This window comes from Protopterus annectens, chromosome 16.part0 (genome assembly GCF_019279795.1).
Source record: "Protopterus annectens isolate FY-2018-M chromosome 16.part0, PAN1.0, whole genome shotgun sequence".
In the NCBI taxonomy this organism is placed as follows: Eukaryota; Metazoa; Chordata; order Ceratodontiformes; family Protopteridae; genus Protopterus; species Protopterus annectens.
In genome coordinates this window covers 306,987,715-307,009,467 of record NC_056750.1, presented here as the reverse complement: position 1 = coordinate 307,009,467, position 21,753 = coordinate 306,987,715, and the positions used below count along the sequence as shown (strand labels likewise).

At 39.8% G+C, this 21,753-nt stretch overlaps 1 protein-coding gene across 6 annotated transcripts in view; it reads right to left on the bottom strand.

Moving 5' to 3' along the window:
- NTMT1 (N-terminal Xaa-Pro-Lys N-methyltransferase 1) overlaps window positions 1–9,334 on the bottom strand; it is a 261,140-nt gene extending 251,806 nt beyond the window's left edge. The window contains exon 1 of one of the 6 annotated variants that reach the window (XM_044058777.1): window positions 9,241–9,334. In XM_044058777.1, coding sequence (XP_043914712.1) covers window positions 9,241–9,327 — 87 coding nt within the window. In that variant the 5' untranslated portion in view covers window positions 9,328–9,334. Of the gene's footprint in view, window positions 1–9,221 lie in introns of all 6 variants that reach the window. The other 5 variants (XM_044058775.1, XM_044058773.1, XM_044058778.1 and 2 more) reach the window with 5 other exon arrangements.
- Window positions 9,335–21,753: the final 12,419 nt, after the last annotated feature.

The following is a 21,753-nucleotide window of genomic DNA, read 5'->3' as shown; positions in this document are numbered from 1 at the left end:
CACAAAAAAATATATATACACACACATACATAGATTATATATATATATATATATATATATATATATATATATATATATATATATATATATATAGATATAGATATATACATATACACATATACATACACACACACACGCGTGTATTTATAAGTATATCGGTCCCATTCAAGTGCTCAAATTCTGACGCGAGACACCGCAACACTCAAAAAGTAACTTTCTGGACTTTGCTGTTGTTTCTGTGCTCAAGATCACAGCACAGTGGAGATCAGGAATATACCCTTTCCCCACTGTAGTGTGGCATATAAATATAATTAGTAGAGAATGGGGGAGTGTAAGGGGCCTTGCCCTCCCAAAAAATAAATAGACTTTTTTATTCAAATCTGTTTCAATTTTTTTGTGTTTTCTACTCTGTGATTTGAACACTTAAAACACTATGTCAGGCATTCAAAGTTTTGATACTTTGCTCATTTGACACAGTCATATATACAACAGTTTCTGTGAGGGAGTCCCAAAAGTAATTGGGAAAATAAATTTTATACGAGGAAGGGCTCCCCGATGGGGACTTACCACCAGAGGACAAAAGCTGAAATGCCAGCTGCTGTTCTTGTGGAGTCTTCTAAGCTGCTTCCCTCAACAGGGCTGGCCAAGCAGCAGTCAGAGTGGATCCAAGTGTGGGATTCAGAGGTTTTGGAAGTTGGCCAGTTGCTGTGCCATGGGCAAGACACAACCCATACAGTACTGCAACAGTGGGTATAATTAATATCTCCATGGCACACAAGCGTGAGGTAGGGAAAGAAAAGCCCAAATACTTTGAACCACTGCCAGCATACAACTAGAAACAGCAACATCAGCAATTTGTCTGCACAATGCTACAGACTGTTCCAAATTTTAGGAAGCAGAAACAGATACCTTTAAACTCATCCATTTTACACAATGGTGGAGTAACCTTCTTGAACATGACTTTTATATCAGCGTGAAATGGCACTTGCTGAACTGTGCAGATGATAACTTATGTGGTGCTAACTACAGTACGCCGGTTAATTTGTTGTAATAATCGATGAAGATATGAAGTTCTACAAACACATAAATGTGGTTGTAAACAAGGCCCGTCAAAAGTTTGGTGCCCTTCATAGAATCTCATTTTACCTAACCAATTCAGCAAGGAAACAAACTGCTACAATTTTTCTTTTCCCAACTCTTCCCTACACGTCTCCCAGCTTAATTAACTTGCAACTCGATCCAACCTTCTTGAAGAATGTTATAATAATAAGAGTGAAAAAATCGCTACTAGGATGCCATACAAAGCCCATCACTGCTTAGCCCTTAAGGACCTCTCTTGGATAGAAATACCCAACTACCCATCTTTTCAGAAATAGCAACCAGCCACAAACTAATTTACAGATCAGAGCAATGTTCATATCTTGCCAGCATCATGAGTCTCTACTCCCCAATTAGATCTCTTTGTTCCAACAAAGTACTTCTCCAGATACAGCACTATTTCTGGTCACTCACTGTCCTCCTCCTGTGTTTCTAGGCTATGGAACTCCATACTCCTGGCTATTAGGCAAACCAGCATCTACAAACCTTTCAAACTTCAGCTCAAACAAAACCTCAAGGACTCCAGGCTTTGTTCTTGCTCTTCACCAGGTTAGACGCCCCACAACTGGGACTAGACAACATCCAAGCTGAACATATCCTAAATCCTTGTCTCTCTTTCTTCTCAAACTAATACCTTACTGAGATGTCTGAACTACTTTTACTTTATGCACAATATTTTTTCAACCTGTTAAGTTTTTTTTGTATTAATACTTGTTTTGCTTACATTATATAATTGCTGTACATGCTCGGGTCTGTATTACATCAGCGAATGCTTAAAAAAGCAAACGCTGATTTATTGACCCCATGTAAGTGAAAGCTTACAATCTCGAACACTTAGAACAGCGATTTTTCCCCAGGGAACATTACATAAAGTGGGATGCTTCGCCCCCCCCCCCCACACACCCTCCTACTTAAATATACCAACTCCGAGATCGCACTACAGTGATGAAAACAGCAAAATAAAAGGCGGCCAAGCGATTTCTTTCCCAGGGAAAGAATTTCCTTAGAAGCCGTTTCGGTATTTTGCCATTTTGTGCTTTAAAGTTCGATCAAGACACATTCGATCATAGGTAAAGAAATACTAAAGAAAAAAATGCTGATTTATGTGATGATCTAGTCTGTTAATGTTTTTTTAAACTGAACATAGCCAAGCTATATAATAAAAACGACAAATGCTTATAAGTGTTTTTAGCAACCTGCCTCCTACCCTGATGTGTAAGGCAATGGCACCCACATTACCATTTACAAAATATCGTAACTTAAATGCTGTACTACTTTACAAAGGAAACTGTTGGTTTTCCAGCAAAACAAAGTACTCCCCTTACTCCAAGATAGTGTGACCTCTGAGTTAGCATCTTTACAAACTGGGTGTGCGGTGGCTCAGTCCCAACATCAAGGCTTACAGGGGAAAGTCCCCCTAAAAGAACAATGTAGTTAAATATTGTACAGCTGCTTTAATGTCATACACTGTAGCTAACAAATCTGCAGTTATATTTTAAGCATGGTATTTTTTCCCTAACATTAAATACTTCCCCATGAACAACAGACTCCCAATGCACCAAAGCCCCAACTTCTCTATACACTACCTACACAGACTCTCAAGCCTTTTACTTAAATATACTAACCTCTGTAGCCACAGAATTGTACAGAAAGAAGAAACTCCATACAACGGTTAGTACACTGGTCAGATGAATAGTGTACTCTTGCAATTTTACCTTTAAAATAACAAACACAGCATCAGAGAAACAGGGTGAGGTAAAAGGCATACACTTACTGGGGAAGACATTTTAAGCAAATCTCAGTGCATAATAATTTATATGTTACAAACAAATTTAAATTTCCATTTGTGAACCACTAGGTTTGAAACACACATTAGATAGACAAAGTGATGCATTTTACTTACTGTCATTTGTTTTGGTAATGTCTCTCTAGAAGGTCTAATTTACAGTGGGGTCACAGACTGAAAAAAGGTTCTTTCAATCCTTGAAATACTGAGACTGAGAGCATTAATGCTGCTAACATATACAGAGGCCCAGACTGCTGTAACTGAGTATTCCCCTAAATCTGGGTACACAAATGTCAGCATTTGTATAAGTTGCAAATATGGGGTGCATCCTCCATGTCAAGGATGTTTGGTAGCAAAGTCTCCAAAAACCCAGAGCTTGAAGGTTTGTCATTTTTTTCTTGAAAGTCTACTTTATTTATTTATTTTTTTAGAGTTACACAACTCTTGATTAAAGGGTTTCACATTTATGACAAGCAGCCACAAAGTGAAGAATTCTAAGACACAGCAATAGATGTAGAATGCACATCACAATAATTGTAACCAAAAGTAATACACAGAAAATTATACAGAGGACAAAGATATAAATAAAAATAGCCAAGACAGCTTATATACATGCACACATATGTACTATTTGCAGTATATATTAATCTACGCAAATAGTTTAACATAAAACAGTTTTAAAAATAAGAGAGGATGAACATCTGGCAGTATATCATACACAGAGAATAAATACAGAAAATAAAGATGGAATTGCTTACACATACAGAACCACCAAAGTATGTATGTAAACTGTAGAAGCACATCTCTGTTTTTCACCCTTCTAGACTACTACATTGCATAACAGTAACAGTTCCACAGTGTCTGTAAATTGTTTAGAGCACTTTTAAAAAGCACATTGTTCAGGGATGCATCTTAAGATACAAGGAAGCTACTTCCAAAGTTTTTCAGTAGCAGAGGATTTACATGCATTTCTATAGTCATGTTTGGTACGCGGCTACCCTAGCCAAAGGACACGCTTGTTCTTGAACATTACCACACAGAGTACTGGCCACTGCAGAACACTTAAGGTGAATGCTGAACTAGGTGTGCAAATTTTAGTGAATAAAAGGACAGCTGGTGGTTGAGAACTCCAGCCATTAAAAAAGTGAAGCACAATGCAATACCATATCCTGCATGGAGCCCTGCAGTCCAAACTTAGGCCTGCTCTATGTCGTTCAACTGTGAGGACAAAGTTAATTAAAAGATGAACACAATATAGAAAGCAGGGGAAGTAAATACACATACACATTTGGAGTAAGACAGACAAGAGCTCTGTATGATGGACATATTAACTCTGCAGAATCTACTTACTTTTGAATTAATTTTTGCCACTACAATGTCTCCTTGTCTGCCCGACCTAAGCTGATTATGTATTAAGGGACCTAGTAGTCTTGTTAAAGTTACTTCTACCAATAAGTCGGCAATCCAGGAATGTAGAAGAAATAGGTTTTATTGATGAGACAGACATTTCATAACTACTGTTTGCTGGACTGCCAATGGTAATACTATCTGGTGCCCATTTTATTTGGGAAAAATCACTGACTTGACTTTTAAGGAATTAAGATGCCATCTTCTATAACAGAGCCATATGTTTAATGAAAGATGACTGGACTGGAATTAACAGACTGCAAGAAACAACTTATCTACAAGGACAGTGAAGTCATCCATGTGATGTTCCAGTTTTGCACTTTTACATCAAGATCCCAAGTTATCTATGAAAACTGCAAACTGCAGAGGACCAAGTACTGAAACTTGACTAGCACATCTCTTGATCTGCAATTACACTCTTCACTTCATCAATGGCAATTTGTAGGATGGCATCTGTGAAAGCCTAGGGCTAAGCCCCAAGCTGGTCTGACAGAAAAAAAAAAGATCCGTCTCTATCTTCTGAAGGAGTCATAACTGTAAAAAACTGAACGAACCGTAGCTTGACAGACAGTTGAAGAAAACAGAAATCTGGTAAGAACTGAAGGAATACCCGACAAGGATCCTCCCTCTCTTAGAAGTGTTGGCACAGATATGAAAACATGAGTAGTCAGAAAGGTGACCCCAGCTGGCCTGGTAAGAAGCTTAGGTGCAAGACAGAAGGCAAGAGTTCTACAGTAACTATTTTCCCCTGTAATACAAAAACTGCAAGAAAAAAATAGACAAGTTTGAGTGGAGGCTTATGGGATACATGCAAATTGCCCCTTAAGGGCATCAGGTGTTTCAGCTGTGAATGTCCATGACTTTTTTTTATATATTTTTAAGTCTTTATGGTTGCATTCAGGCCAATAAATGAGAAATGTCACCTAAAAAAAATAAAAATAAATAAATAAAAGGTCCATCACACTCTAATACAGACACTGGTCCTAGACAAAGCCAAGGAATTTGATGCTTCCAAAAGTAATTGCACACTAATCGAAAGAAATGCATATAATAAAAGAACATGCTCCACTAAAAAAAAAAAAAAAAACAGTAATGCAAACACTCAAAAACAGAGACTAAACTGCCAGTGAATTTGGCATCCAATATCATCACATGATAAATATCTCAAGTAACTGAATACTCAATTAGGGATGACAATATGGAGAAAATAGGTGGCATGGATTTAAACAAAAAAAAAAAAACAAAAAAAAAAAAATGGGCCTTGGGTGATGTATCTACTTAAACTAGAAAGGTTGTAAATAAAAATGCAGTGAAGCAATTTACGACCAGTTTTACCTTAAGCAGTGTCTGAAGTCTGCACCCCCACCAGTTCCTCAAAAATCCTACTTTAACATGCCATATTTACACCTGCATGCATACAATCATGAAGCTTGCACAGCTGAAATGCTGAAAAAAATGCTCATACCAAATACAGCTTCTCTCAGATACAATCTGTCCTGTACTGATTCTAGTTCATAACACACACACACACACACACACACACACACACACACACACACACACACACACACACACACACACACACACACACACACAAAATCTGCAATACAAACTATGGAAATCCTGTAAGGGGGTGCTACAATGACTTTTAGAATCATACATCAAATCTTGCACTGCTGCTACCCCCTTTCACTAGGGAATACTCAGCAATTTTTGAATTGTACACCAAATTCCTGTGCTGTGATCTTTCTTGATGTAACTGCACTTTTCTCACCTACTGCAGTACATCCAAAATACTAAATTAAGAGCACACAGCCAATATTATCATATCAGAAGCCTTTGTCTCATTAGTTATTAAAACAGCATGCATTTTTTGCGCAGTTATCTTCTTTACCAGCTCATTTGCACTCCTTTAATTTAATTTGTGTTCCAAATCGAATACTTAATCTACATACAGTGTCTTACATGGTACACGCATACTACAACACAATCTGTTCATATGACAGTAGATCCACACATCCTGTGTTTTCCAGTAACTAAGAAATGATAAATGCTCATGTTCAGAAGTCAGTTGGAAGCAGGTAAATCCTGAAGCATATATATCCAATGTATCAGTGAGCTATTTCATTCTTCACTGAAATATGGTACACCTCTCAACTTTTCTTCATCAAAACATGTGATGCAATGTATCACATGAAACAATATGCCGCATAGGGAAGTGTTAACACCCTATGGAATGAAATGCTTTATGAATTTATGAAGTTATTGGACTGCACATCATCCATAAATTCTTATAAACCTATGCTTTTAAAATATTATTAGGCAGCATCCGACTATCTTTCTACTTCCCACACTATGGAGAGCTTTGTAAGAGCTAAAATGAGTGAAGTAACTCATTCTCCTATCTCATGGATCAAGGACTGAGCTAAAAATATTCAGGGACAAAAGTCCCAAATCAGAGACAAGTTTGCGGACTTACCAAGAATCTTTTAATTAACATGCATTATCTAAAGAAAAACGCTCACAGCTTTAATGACTGCTATTAATTGTCACATATAAATCATTGCCTTGCATCAAAAAAAAAAAATCTGACTTTTATTTATTTATTTTACATTTGTTTACTGGGGAGGTCCGACTGGACAGAGCTGTCTGCTTTCAGCGGAGGCCAGGGGAGAAAAGCTCCAGAAACAATTACTAACATACTATACATAAGATATTTACATGAGCATTGTGGTTTACACATAGTTATAAAATATAGCACATAATATATGACTGCATAAGATATTTACATAAACATAGTGGTTTAAACATACAATTAAAAGTACAGCAGGTAATAACGTGATAGCTATTAATAGAATATGTTTAGTAAAGATAATCCTGAAGATGTAATGACGATAACAGAAGAAAGAAAAAACTAAAAATACTAGCCAGTTTGTCAAAGGAGGAGAATACAGACAAGTTCATATGAGATTAATTGACATTTTTAGGGAAATCTTTTCAACTTAGTCTGGGGGAGAGTTAGTGAGTATAGAGTGGGGAGTATGCGGCAGTAACTTGGTAAATAACGTGTGATAATAAGTATAGTGCATCTGTGCGAGTTTTAAAGAAGGGGTTGGATAGTGGGTAGGGGAAAGGTGTTAGAATATATCAGCCAGGTGCTAGGAAGTTGCATATCCAGGAGTTGTTTAGGTGAGAAATAAGCAGTTTTTGAATATGGTTTTGTTAGGTTGTACCATATCAAAATGTCTAGTTACAATCAGGGATACATGAGAGATATGCCTCAAGATCAGTGTGTGCCATTTGACAGACATGTAAAGAACTAGTTGAGAGGCATGCCTCAAGATCAGTGTGTGCCATTTGACAGACATGTAAAGAACTAGCTGAGAGGCATGCCTCAAGGTCAGTGTGTGCCATATGAAAGATATGCAGAGAACTAGTTGAGAGGTATGCCTCAAGGTCAGTGCGTGCAACTTGAAACAGCTGTAAAACCATGTCTCCTAACCCCACCTCCCAAACATAACTCTCAACCTCTGAACATTAAAATTCATAGCACTAGCTTTACAAATAACAGCAGATGGTCAAAAAATGGAACACTTATTTATTTTTTATACATTATTACATATTACACTCTCTGTTGTTAGTGGCACTCACTTTTTATAGTTTTAGTTTAATGAAGTAGGTACTCAAACAGCCTTGACTTTACAAGAAGCATCATACATCTAGGATGAGCAAGGCTAAATGTGAGGACAAAAATCATAGCACTATCTACCTCTCAACTATCCAGCTTTTTGCCTCATATGTTTGGTCTCTTCCTCATAATGTGTGGTTTTCTGAAAAAAATCAGAGGACTGAAGTCAGTCAAGCATTTCCCACCACATTTTTGGAAAAAATAAATGATAATGTAAAGCCTGTTATCTTAGCAAGTGCAGAACTTAAAATCTGTTCCTATTTTTGGTCTTTTACCCCCCCCCCCCCTCTCATTTTGGCTCTGCCTTGGGCTAAGAAGTTGACAGGTACAGCTTTACTGCCTAAATCACAGCAGTTGACAGGTATGCTCCACAACCCAATATGGCATTAACATCTAGTGACAGCAGTCTTGTTCTGGCATTAACATCTAGTGACAGCAGTCTTGTTTACCATGTGTCTGGGTTACACAGCCAACATTAGCAGGTCAGGCAGTGACAGTGTCATGAAGTCCATGTGAAAAGCAAAAGGCTACACTGAACATGAGCTTTGTTTATCCAGTAAAATGAGATGCCATTACACTGCATATCATGGAGCTCTACAACCTTCCAATTACACTTAAACTCGCTTCAACAATTTGAGAATTCTTGCATAATGAAGCCGCTGACGGTGCATACACATATCAAGGGGCAGCAAAACTGATCGACAACAGGCTTCAAAAAATCAGAAAAAAAATAGGAAAAATCTGGACCCAAGACACGACTAAAGCTGGAAACATTACTATTCAAGTCACGGTTGCAGTACTATTAAAAGAAATGAATATATCGGTTTACCCCAGCGACGTCTTTCTAGGTCAACTTTTTCTTAACTTAGAATTTCTATTCAACAAGTTAGGTTAATGTTATACAGCAAAGCTCACGGAAACTAAGTGACAGCGGGGATAACACTCAATCAAACTATATAAACATTATTAATAAGCACCACCAATGTATTTGCTGAAGTGCAGTTTGAGTTCTCAATATTTTTAACATATATAATATAAGGAAAAGGCGTGCAAGACCGAATGACAGCTTACAAACACCGTGTTTGTGGCCAGCTGTGCGGAAACACACCATAGAGGGTGCAGTAATATATACTTACTGCAGTCTACATGGAAACGTTGTAATAGATAGTATTAAGTGTAGTGAAAAGGCTAGCAATAACAAAAATATCCCCTTTCATTCTATAATGTAGCAACTCCACTAACCTAAAGTCAGCGATCTCACCGTTATATTCACTCTTCTACTAATATTCCACACAGCGTGCTCTGTAACGCTTCTACTTAATCCCCACCCCTTCGTTTTCAGCGTCATTTCCCGTCTTACAACCCCACCTCGTCCAGAAGTTCCAGGTCAAGGGTGCAATGAGGACATTAAGTACTTTTTGGGGGGTTGTAGGTGGTGATTGTATTTGTTGTCCTGTTGGTAAAGGCTGAGTTTATTTAGAAGTCAATTTATACCTCTTAATTGTACAGATTTTTGCAGAATGTCCAGATTTTTTTGCCTCATATTTTCGGTCCATTTCTCATAAAATTGTGTTTTTCTGGCAAATAATTGGCAAGTCATGAAAGGGTAAAGTAAAAAAAAAAAAAAAAGATAAATTTGAGTTTCCGACTTCGTACCTTTCAGAAAATTCATGCTAACAGAAAACCTGTTACTGTATCAACTTTCTATGTTTGTAAGGGCAGTATTTAAAAAATTGGTTGGGGTGTATTTTGTATCAGAACACTACCACACCAGATGTGCAGTAGCAAGGACCGCCCAGCACCCTGCTTATGATTTTTTATACTAGTATTATTCTGAATAAACATGTGAAGACTTTCGTCATATTTGAATTTGCGCGCTGCTTTAAGTGCGCGTTAACATACGTAAATCCAAAGTATATAATGTTGAAATATGTATGCGTATCTTAGCTGTTAGTGTTACCTACAATAACAAAAATAAACAGAAACGGAATGTAATATATTTTAAAAAGTACATTTTAACAATGATTAAGCTGCTATTCTATCACCGTTCACTATGAACGGATATTGTGCAATACTTTACATTGCAAATACTAAATGTACTGCGATTAATTAATTATTCAAGCACGCTTCTGACTACAACCTGAATGTAACTAGCATGAGGTATGAACAGAAGCAACTGTGAGATCTGGTGGTAGAAAACTGCACTTTGAGGCTGCTTCTGTAACGTGGCAAGCACAATTTTCCCCTGCAAAAGCAATTACTGCACAACAGTATATTACAGAAACAAGCCCCCCCCCCCCCTTCAAAACCAGTTCCTACAAAACAAATCTAGTAAAGAAACATATGGGGGGGGGGGTGCGCATACCTCTCAACCTCTTGGAGCAAAAAAATCTGGACAAAGCCTAAAATGATGGGGATGGGGGGGGGGGGGGGGCAATAGGGACAGATTTTAAATATTGCTCTTACAAACAGAAAGTTGATAGAATAATAAGAACAACAATAGATTGTGTCTATTAATCAGATACTGTTTAATTTACCTCTGGCTTTTACCAGGGTTTAACTCTAACCTGTGGAACATGTTTATTATTGTTTGCTTATGTACTCTTTGTCAAAATTATAATTGTAACATGTTTTTTAATGTTTCTGTTTACCTGGAGTTTTTCTTCCCGGGCATCCGCTGAAAATGGACATGTATCCAGTTGGACTATCCCTGTCAACAAATGTAAATAAATAAAATAAAAAAATAAATAAAATAATAGGTTTTGCATTAGCATGAACTTTCTGAAGGATGTGGAGTCTTAAACTCAAATATTTGTCATTATTTAATTACTTCAATCCTCAGCTATTTGCCAAAAAGGTGTGGATTTTAGGAGGAACACACCAAAAATATGAGGTAAAAATCTGGACAGTCTGTGAAAATCTGTACAGTTGTCAGGTAGGGCAGGGGGCTCGCCCCCCTGCTAAAGCAATTCCTATACAAATGTATAGTACATACTGAAAAACTCCCTTGCAGTGGCCGTATTTCAAGAATGCCAAAGCTGCGATCATATAATGAATAATGTTATGTTGTCCTATCTAATATTTTCATAGTAGAATAATTTCCTTGATTGCTATATCTTGAGAGTTCCTTGTTCTTCTTAAAGGTCCTTTCCGGTCAGTGTTTTTGGCATTATGTGGGCCGTCGTCTTTCTCTTAAGCCTCTATCTAGTGCTGCCCCCATTTTAGGAATCCGTTTAAGTTAGAAGATTCCCTGTTTTCTCACCTTAGCCCATTTTAGTTAGAGGGCTCCCCTTTTATTCCTTTCGCTGTTTAAATTAGAGGCATCTCCTCAGGTTAGAGGAGTGCATCATTTAAGTTAGAGACCCTCTTCTAACTTTTTCATCCCTCTTACCGCACAAAAAAAAAAAAAAACTTTCCCTAATGAGCAGTTGTTTTTTGTAGTATGCACTTGTGTGAAACTTTTACTAACTTGGTGTCTTTCACTTCTGGTTGTAAATCTTGCTTAATAGTGATAGAATGTCTAAAGAGACTAAACAGTTCGGCTTTAAAAAGTGTTATACTTGCACACAGAAAATGTCAATCACTGATGGTCACACTAGTTGTGTGTATTGCTTAGGTGCTGTCCACCTGCAGGATTCCTGTTCTATTTACCATGTATTTAGTTCAAGGGTCCTGCAGTAATGGAAAAATAAGCTAATTCTTCGGGTTTGTTAAAGGGGCCTTTTGATTCGGTGGTTGAAGGGACTCGGGCCTCCAAACCTTCAGACAAATCACCTAAAACTTCTTCAGCTCCAGCTTCCAAGCTGTGAAAGAGACCTGAAAAAATGAGTTCTTCAGATCCGAAACCTGTCGGTTCCAAAAAGGAAAAGTCTACTTCGGTTCCACTTGCATTTTCGGAACTGTCTAGTAGTCGAAAGAGGAGTCGGTCACCGTCTTTGGATCCAATTCGTTAAGTGCCACAATCTCCTCTATTGCAATTGATGGCAGGTAGCCACAAGACCTCCCATTCCTCTCAATCATCCAGAAGACTTTCGGATGATGATGTGGAGCGGGTGGTTAGAAGATTGCATCATACACTGGCTCTGGCAAAACTTCTCACCAGCCCAGCTCAAATATTCATGGAGCTGACTCCAGTACTTTCTTTACTTTCAGTTCCTCCTCTAACTCAGTCCAGTTCAGAGCCAGAGTTTCTGGAAGTCCTAGTGGTGCAACCATTGGACCCGAAATCCATTCGCAGAGTTTCGGTGCCGATCTCCGCTCCGACCACTTTGATGTTGTCTTCCATCAAAAGGTCTGGGGGCTGAGACACCCTCGTTAGTTCTGGAGGGGAGAGTCGAACTGGACCCTTGTCGGATCTGACTGTCCCACTCGGGGGCTTCGGTGCAGGTGAGGTCGGCACCCACAACAGCCTTGGAGCCATCCTCCTTGGTGCAGGGAAGCTCTCTTGGTTCCTCAGAGATGGAGGCTGTCTCAGCCCAGGATTGTGGTGCCTTTGAGGTGATGAAGAGTGTGCTTTCCTCTGAGACTGCTCCACCCTTAGCTCCAGTTACTCTTCCCCCAAAAGGACCAGTGTCAACCTCTACACTATCCCTCCAGCCCCAGCGTAGAGAACTAATGCCCCGGGATGCCCAAATGGGTGAAACCCTCTCTTCCGAAACCTTCCTGGGACACCCCCCCCCCGAGGGGGTCCCTCGGAAGAGAATGTGTAAGAGGAAGCACATAGACTCCCCTGAGTCTGTCACATCCAGTACCAACTTAGAGGATTCAGAAGGGTTCCCACGGTCACCCTCTGAGGATGTCTCCTTTTCAGACATCTTAGAGATCCTGAAACAAAGAGATGGCTGGAAAATCCTCTGCCCTTCTGAAGATGAGTCAAGTCGGTGTACCTGGAGGGTTTTGGTTCTTGACCCTCCCTTTCTTGGGTGTCTCCATCTTTCGACCAGCTCCTGGGTATAATCAGTCAAAAGGCGTGGAGCTCTCCAGAGTTGGTGGAGCTGGTTCTGAGGAGACCCAACAAATTCATTACAGCTTCGGAAGACAGTTTTTGACCAAAGGTGTCCCAGTATATGCTATGGCGGTGGCGGCCACCAAAAAGGAATTAGCTGAAACGTCTGCATCTGTCCATCCACAGAATAAGGAGTCACGAATGATGGACAGATATGGGAAGCACATGTTCTCTTCAGCGGCCTTTACCCTTAGGTCGCTGAATTATTTATTCCATTTTACTCATCTTCAGAGGGATCTCCTCAAAGAGTTAGGAGATACCCTCCAAGGTGCTACAGCTGTGGGGGTATCAGGCAAGATAAGCTCTCAGTATGCGACCTTAACCTCTATAACTAACTCCTGCATGTGTCTCATTTCTTATGCAGCCGATGGAGCGAGCAGGGCAGAAGGCACAGGAATAGCTCTGAGGAGACATTCCCAGATGCGTCTTTGTGAGTTTGCTGAACCCTTCAAGTCTTCCTTTATTGATGCCCATTTGATATCTTGTCCTTGCTTGAGCCAAAGACGAAGGAGACTCTCACCAGAAGCGAGCAAGACAGCAAGACTCTGTCTGCCATGGGCGTATGTTCCTGTCCCTACTAGACCTTATCCTAAAGGTCAGAAGGGCGGAAAAATTGGGTTCCGAAAATCCAAAGGAGCCTCGCCGGCCGGTCATGGTGAATTTTCCCCCAGGGGCAGAGGGGGAAATAACAACAGAAGACATTGCCCTTGCAGCAGATGGGGTCCACAGAATCGGGGTGGCAGAGATACATTCTCGGGTAGGCCCTTCCAGCGCTCCTGAAATGAGGCCTGCTTGTCCACCTCTGGAGACAGTTGGGGGGAGATTATCACTGTACCCAAAAGCCATGCTAAACATGACTGAAGATAAATGGGTGCAGTCCATCATATTCAGAGGATACAACATTCCTTTCTCTCTTCCACCCCTTCCATCAAAGACCATCCCAGACATATCACCTGGTCAAAGGGATCAAGCAACCCTAGAAATTCAAAGGTTGCTAGAAAAAAAGAGTCATCCAAGAAGTCCCCACAGACCAAATCGGATCTGGAATTTACTCAAGGTTCTTTTAAGTTCCAAAAAAGACAGAAGACCAATTTTGGATCTCAGCAGACTGAACAAGTCGGTAAAGAAAATGAAGTTCTGGATGGTAACACTGCAGTCTATGCTCCCTTTTCTGGGACAAGACAATTGGATGTGCTCCATAGATCTTCAGGATGCGTACTACCATATAAAGATGGACAGGTGATCCAGAAGATATCTACACTTCCGGCTGGGAGCCAGTCATTACCAATTCAGAGCTCTGCCCTTTGGCCTCACTACAGCCCCCAGAGTGTTTACCAAATGCATGGCAGTAGTTACAGCTCACCTGAAGCATCAAGGATTCCGGATGTTTCCATACTTAGACAACTGGCTCCTGACCACCACCACCGAGCATCTACTAACCAGGACAAGAGACACCACCATTCATCTCTGTTCAAAGCTGGGCATTACTATAAATTTAGAAAAATCTGTCTTGTTGCCATCACAGCATATTACCTTTATAGGGGCAGACAAACACAAAAGACATGGTGGCAAAGCTGTCTCATGAAAGAGTTCAAATGCTGTGCCATCAGGTGTCAATGAAGAAAAAAGTGCAAGCAAAATTTGTCCTCAAGGATCTGGGTTTAATGGCAGCTGCAATAACACTAGTCCCACTGGCACGACTACACATGAGAATATTACAGTGACTACTGTTTGCTCAGTGGTCCATCCAGGAATTGCCCATGTCACACAAGAGTCTCATTGCAAACACCTGCAAGAGGGCCCTACAATGGTGGCTTCAATCCAGACAGGTAACGATAGGCAGACTATTTGTTCTTCCCCACCCTGTAGCTACGGTAACCACAGGAGCTTCTCAGATAGGGTGGGGGGGGGCATTATCTGGGGCAGACTGTCCATGGGAATTGGCAAGAACATGAATACCACTTGCACATCAATGTCCTAGAGATGAGGGCGGTGCTTCTGGCGTTACGAGCATTCCAGAGCTCTCTTCTAATGGGTATGATTGCAATACAGACAATATGTCCGTGGCGTGGTACATCAACAAACAAGGTGGAAGCAGATACTACCCCCTCTGTTGAGAGGCTCAGAGAGTTTGGGAATGGATAATTTCTTCTCAGTGTTTTCTAACTACAACGCACATCCTGGGGAAATCCAACGTGATAGCAGACAGGCTAAGTAGGGCAATTCTTATGCCTCACGAGTGGTCCCTCAAACAGGAAATTGCAAACCAAATTTTTCTCAAATGGGGCCAGCCTTACTGCGACCTTTTTGCCACGTCCATCAATTCCAAATGTAGCAGCTACTTTGCCCTAATCCCCCCCTGGGGGAGTCACCCAGGTATGCACTTGTTCACAATTGGCCCCCGGGACGTCTTTACACATTTCCCCCATTTCCATTAATACCCAGAATTCTTCAGAAAGCCAGATTGTTGAGTTGCAAGCTGATTCTCATTGCTCCTTACTGGCCTCATCAGATATGGTTCCCCTTTCTATGGCCCCATCTTCAGGAGGAGCCTTGGATCCTAGATCCAGTGCCGGATTTCCTGACTCATCAGTCAGGAATGCTCCACCCCTCTCTTCAAAGCCTCAAGCTGACAGATTGGTTACTCCACTTCCCATCTTAGCCAGGCTTCCAGAACTCTCCCCAGCAGTGCGACACGTTCTGGTTTCATCGCACAAGAATACAACTAGGAAACTTTATGCAAGAAAATGGAAGAGGTTTTCTTGTTGGGCTGACAAGAACCATATAGACCCTTTTACAACCCCTATATCAGCAATTCTGGAGGTTTTAACATAAACCTTAATCAGGGTGCAGCAGCAGCCACAGTACAAGTACAACTAGCTGCTATATCAAACTACCATGTAGGAGACATGAGTTCTAACATAATGTCCCACAGATTATGCAAAGCCTTTCGGATGGGTACATTCCTTTTAAGACCTCCCATAAGAGAACCACAACCTCCTTGGGATCTAAATTTGGTGTTATCCTCCTAAATTCTTCCTCCATTTGAACCAGCCTCCTCTTGCCCACTAAAGTTCTTACCTTAGAAGACAATCTTTTTGGCAGCCATTACTTCTGATAGGAAGGTTTCATAACTGCAAGCTCTGTCTGTTCATCCCCCCCTAAGTGATTTTCCACAATGACAGAGTGTCTTTCAGGACAAATCCATCCTTTCTGCCACAAGTTTGTTCTGTGGTAAATTTAAATCAGTCTATTGAGCTACCAGCGTTTTTCCTCAATTATATCAACAAGGCGGAATATCAGCTTCACCAGTTGGATGTACATAGGCAGTTATGTTTCTACCTACATAGGACAGAGGAGTTTAAAAAATCTGACCAACTGTTTGTTTCATTCTCAAAAAACAGAAAAGGAACATCAGTTTCAAAAGTCACTTATCAAAATGGCTTACAGACACCATTACTTATGTCTATAACTCTCAGAATAAAGAGCTGCTGGGAAAAATTAGGGGGCATTCAACTAGAGCTATGTCGACTTCCACTACTTTTCAAGCTAGGCTCCCTTTGGATTCAGTTTGTGCTGCAGCTACATGGGTTAACCCTCATCCCTTTATCACTCATTATAAAGTCGGTGTTGCCTCCCGGAACAGGGCATCCTTTGGTTCCACTGTTTTGAAGAGTTCATTCCCTTGAGCCACCTGAGTAAGAAGGTGCTAGGGACGCTGTCTGAACTATCACGAATGAAGGCTAGATAGGACAACATAACATAAAGAAGTTATGTACTCACCATAACGTTCCATGTTTGTTGTCCATAATCTCACCTTCATTCTTGCATCCCACCCTCATTCTCCCTTCCTGGAGAATCAAGAGGAATTTTTCTGAAATTGTCTGTAAGTTCCTGATTCCCTTCATGCCTTAGGAATTATGGGCAGGGGATCTGTTGTAGTAGCTGTATTGGGTTGCATAGTCTAGTGATTAGTTGTCTCAAATGAGATCTGGGTAGCAGCCGCTAGGCATCTTGGGATAGGATGTCGCCTCAAGCCAGTGAAAGCTCTCGAGCTTTAGTATATGGCTGAGTCGGAACCGATGCTTGGTTCCGAACCCAACCTTCAAGAATGAAGGCAAGATTATGGACAACAAACATGGAACATTATATTCACCTTCCACTTGATAATCTGCAACCATGATTACCTTGCAACGTCACACAGGATTGCCCTGTCAATCATTTCGGCCACACCCATTCCTGCGCAGAAACGCTGGTGGGGTAGTGTTTCAATACAAAGCCGTTTTGGGCTTTCGGCCCCCATTATCTATGGCTTTATCCAGATTTCTTGCTCTAAGGTTGAGAGGTACAGGTGCATTTTGTGCTCCTCTCTAGTACTAACCGTAAGATTTGAGCACCATAGTTTAGAGGGTTAAAGCCCTGATAAGGACACAAACACCCCAGATTTTATTAATGGTCTGGAGAAGAATGAAAGCTGAGAAAGAGGGGTGACAATCCCAGCTTACTTAGCCACACCTACATTACTTTGGAGTCTTTATTATGTTAATGAGACAATGGCATCACAAGCATATTACCAGGGAATGCCTCACAACCCTGTTTCCTATTAATAACCATTGCAGAATTTATACTACCATAAATGCACTCTAAACTTCCTCCAATTTTGTTAAATCTCTCATTATCTTTATGCAACTTTTTCTGTTCAAGCCTTGTTGCAAGACAGCAAAAAAGGGCAAATCTTTTAGAATAGAGTCAAATAAGCCATTCAACAGGGCATAGAATAGATGAAAAACGGGTGTGGGGGAACACAGGAAGATGGGAGGCAGAATGTTAAATATATTTAAAGGGCAGATTAGATAGGATTATGACAATGTTGATTGGCAGTTTGATGCGGCGTTTATCACGCCTCTCAACTGTCTGGATTTTTGCCTCATGTTTTTGGACTGTTCCTCATAACTTGTGATTTTTCTGGCAAATCACTGACGATTGAAGTCACTAAATAATGACATAAATTTGAGCTTCAGACTTGTCTTTCAGAAAATGAGTGCTAACACACTGCTCCATTATTTTAACAATGTTCTAAGGTTAAAATAATATTTACAATCTGTCTTTTTCCTTTTTTTCTCAGAATCATGCAAGTCTTTTGAATTGGGCTTTGGCAACTACAAAGAAAAAAAAAGTAAGCCATACCTCTCAGGTGTACCTCATTATGAGGAACGTTCTTCATTTTGGGTCTTAAAAAGCTCATGTTCCTCAAAGTTCCACATTGAAAGAGTATGTCACACATTCAGACTTAGGAATTTTTTAACTGAAATCTATTGCAAATAGTGCTGAATCATATTAATTCATCAAAAGAACATTTTATAAATATAATGTAGCACATATTAACCATTCTGTGAGCTTCCTAGTTGAAGTTGTTACTAAGCTGTAAGTAGGTGTTCCACATTTTGCCCATTTGTTCCACATTATGAGAGGCAGTGTTCCTCATTTTGGAGATGGAAGATTGAGAGCTATGTTAAAGGTACCACAACATCACTTCTTAGTAGTCCGATAGTTGCCTCCACTGCTTACTTACGGTAGTAACAGTCAGCCTTGTGGAATATTACCGTACGGTTTTTAATACAAGACCATTTTTCATGTCATCATTTTCATACTGCATTACTTGTCAGTCAAGTGACGACTTTATGAATATTCAAAGCGCAGAGTTCCATGGCCCTTTGAATATTCATAAAGCAGAACTTGAGGGCATTGTTGTAGGATGACAGGGTGGGGCTTGCTACTGTGCAGCCAGGGGTCAGCTCTTTCAATTTAGGCCAACAATATTTGGCCATCACTTATGGGGAAAGGTTGGCCACAAGTATGAAGGTACACCATCTGTCTTAGAATCCTTGTTAAAGGTTGGAGATCAAATGCAGTTGCTTGTTTGTGAAGGGAGACAGGACCTTCTGTGGGATGTAACTTTCACAGACGTGGGTAGTTTGCCCTCATTAAGGCTTATTGAATGCCCACTCCTTGACTATCAATGGGCATATGCAAAGAGGAAAGCATTAGGGTTTAGAAAAAACCTTGGTATCCAAAGCACAACTCCTGGCATATAGCCCTCACTCCGAGGGAACAATTAGGCCACAGAATATTCACCCCTGGGAACTAAATGGGCCAACTGAACCTGTGGTTAGGAGTCTTTCTTGACATAGAAGAACTGTAAGGTTTTGCAATAGCTGTAAGTTAAAATACAAAACTTTCACAATGTTCATGAGCAAATCATATTTACAGTTCTTGTTTGCTGAACTCAGAATATCAGCTGTATACTTTAGTTTACATGGTTTGCACTGAAGTTGCAGATTAAACTTTTACAGAGTCAACAACAGTCTTTAATGCCTTGCCAGGGTTTAGTGATGTGATTTCTTAAACACAGACTTTAGTGGCATATGGCTGGATTTCACAGTGATTCTTTCTTTACCATAGATAGTCATAAAACTTTTGATAACTAACAATTAATGCTAACATCTCTTCCTTTATTTGAACATAGTGTGTTTGTGTGTCAGACAAAGCTCTTGACTTATAAACTATTGGTCTACTTTGTTGCAGGATTTTTGCTCCAGTCCCTTGTTGATTCACATCTATCTAATGTCTAATAGGTGTTGTCACATAATAACATTTTAATGTTGGTGCCACATTGGCTGTCTGTTTAAGCATCTTGAACTTCTCTGTCTTGTTCCACTAATCAAAACCAAGAAAGATACTTTAGTAGCTTCCTATGGGATATTGTTATATGTAAACATTTTGGAATAAACTTGGAAAAATATTGCACCTTGCCAAAGATTCATAAGATATAATTTATCATAAAGTTTCTGCATATTGGCAGTTGCTTGATTTTATCAGAATCTGATGTAAAGCTTTCAGAAATTAAATATAGCCCATATATGTGAAAAGTTGATACATAGATTAGACACTTATGGTTACTTAGCTACATGCCTGTTTGCCTTGTTCTGCCTGGAAAATTAACAAGATATAAACTATATTCCTGCACATCTGTTCCCCAAACTAGTTCAACAGTTATATTGGTCATGCTTTCTAGACGATCAGTCATTTTATCTGAAACGTTTATGGAGATGATGAGATTCCAAAAAGTCATCTTGGAAACCTGTATCTACTCAGAAGGTTGTTAAACGAACAAGCTTAGACCTATCATCATCTTGCCTCATTTGTCAAAACTCTTGATAAGCATTAAGCATAGAGAAGAACCTAGTATTAGGCATAGTTGCAACAATTTCTGAAGATATTCCATTTTTATCCATTTGTTTAAATTTAAAGATATTTACATATCTCCAGCTTTTTCTGCTATTTACTTATTTGAGTCAGTTTTCTTTGCTTAACAATAATTCCCATAGCTTCCATGTTGAAACATAGGAACGATACTAGGCAAGTAATAATGGGTACCATAAGAAACTTAGCCATGTGCACCTTTACATGGGCACACTTAAAAGTACTTATCACCCTTTTTAGCACTCATTTGTGCTCACTTTCCAAATCAAGCAGGACTGGTACATGATAACCCTGGTGTAAAGCCTTAAAGGTAGTACTTTGTTTGACGTGTAATAGTAATTTATTCTATAGGCTAGGAATAGACTGAGTTAAGAACCTGTCCCCCAAATGAGACTTGTGTATTTATTGGTGTAGATTTCGGTCCCTAGTGTGAGTGTTTTAATGCCACTGGTTTTGTGAAAAAAAAATAGGAGATCAAATATGGCTGGGTTTTTCTTGGCTCTAAAAGCAAGACACAGGTCACTTCAGAGCAGCCAGTAGGTAGATGCTTATAAGGAGAGTCATGCTAACCTACTAGGATAGTTAAATGATTTAAGGCCTTTGCTTTTCTTGGTTAGAAATCTTTGAGATCTTTCCAGTTGAGCAATATGCTTGAAGTTCCACATACAAAGGAAAGCATTGTATTCGATGATGAGTATGATAAGGCAACAGTACAGTCATAGGATAGCTTCTTTGGATCTTGAAGATATTCCATTGGAAATTAACTGGGACACATAGAAGGAATTCCTGATTATGATGGAAACATGAGGACAGAATGAGACAGAGAGTTGTCCGTTTAAGTACTCAGATGTTTTATGAGCAAATCTGTCTGAAGAGGGCTATCATTTGTAACATACTTGGTGGAAGCAGCTTTTTTGCCAAACACTACTATGCTGCACTTTTTTGTATTTAACATCAGTCCATGTTTAGTACATCAGGTATGTGCATATACCAACCTTTGCTCAAACTGTTTAATATGGGTAGATGAAGATAACAGTGCACAGCTTGCAGTCATCAGCAAACCACAGGTCAACCAGATTTTTGAGATATTAGCTTGGATGTCTGTAAAAAAATCCCAACACATATCTCTATGGTACCCCACAAGTTACAGTTTTACTTTCACAGAGGATGCCAGCAACTTTCTCAACTTGGGATATGTTGTATAGCAATTTGCTATTCAGTAGGCACTGTAGGGATTTACATTACGTTTGTCTAATTTTTCAATAATACTTGCAAGGGAGACAGTGTTAAAAGTTATGGCTAGGTCAATATATGCAGCATGCATGGGGTCATTGTCCACAGCTTCTGTAACCTTTTCAAAGAAGCTTATTGGGTTCAGGAAATACAATCTGCCCTTCACAAAAACAAACCTGATTGAGGTCTAGATTAGCTAGTTGCTTATGTCTGAAGACGTCCTCTGCTATGAAACTTTCCATGACTTTGCATTTAAGGCTGGTTAAACTGATG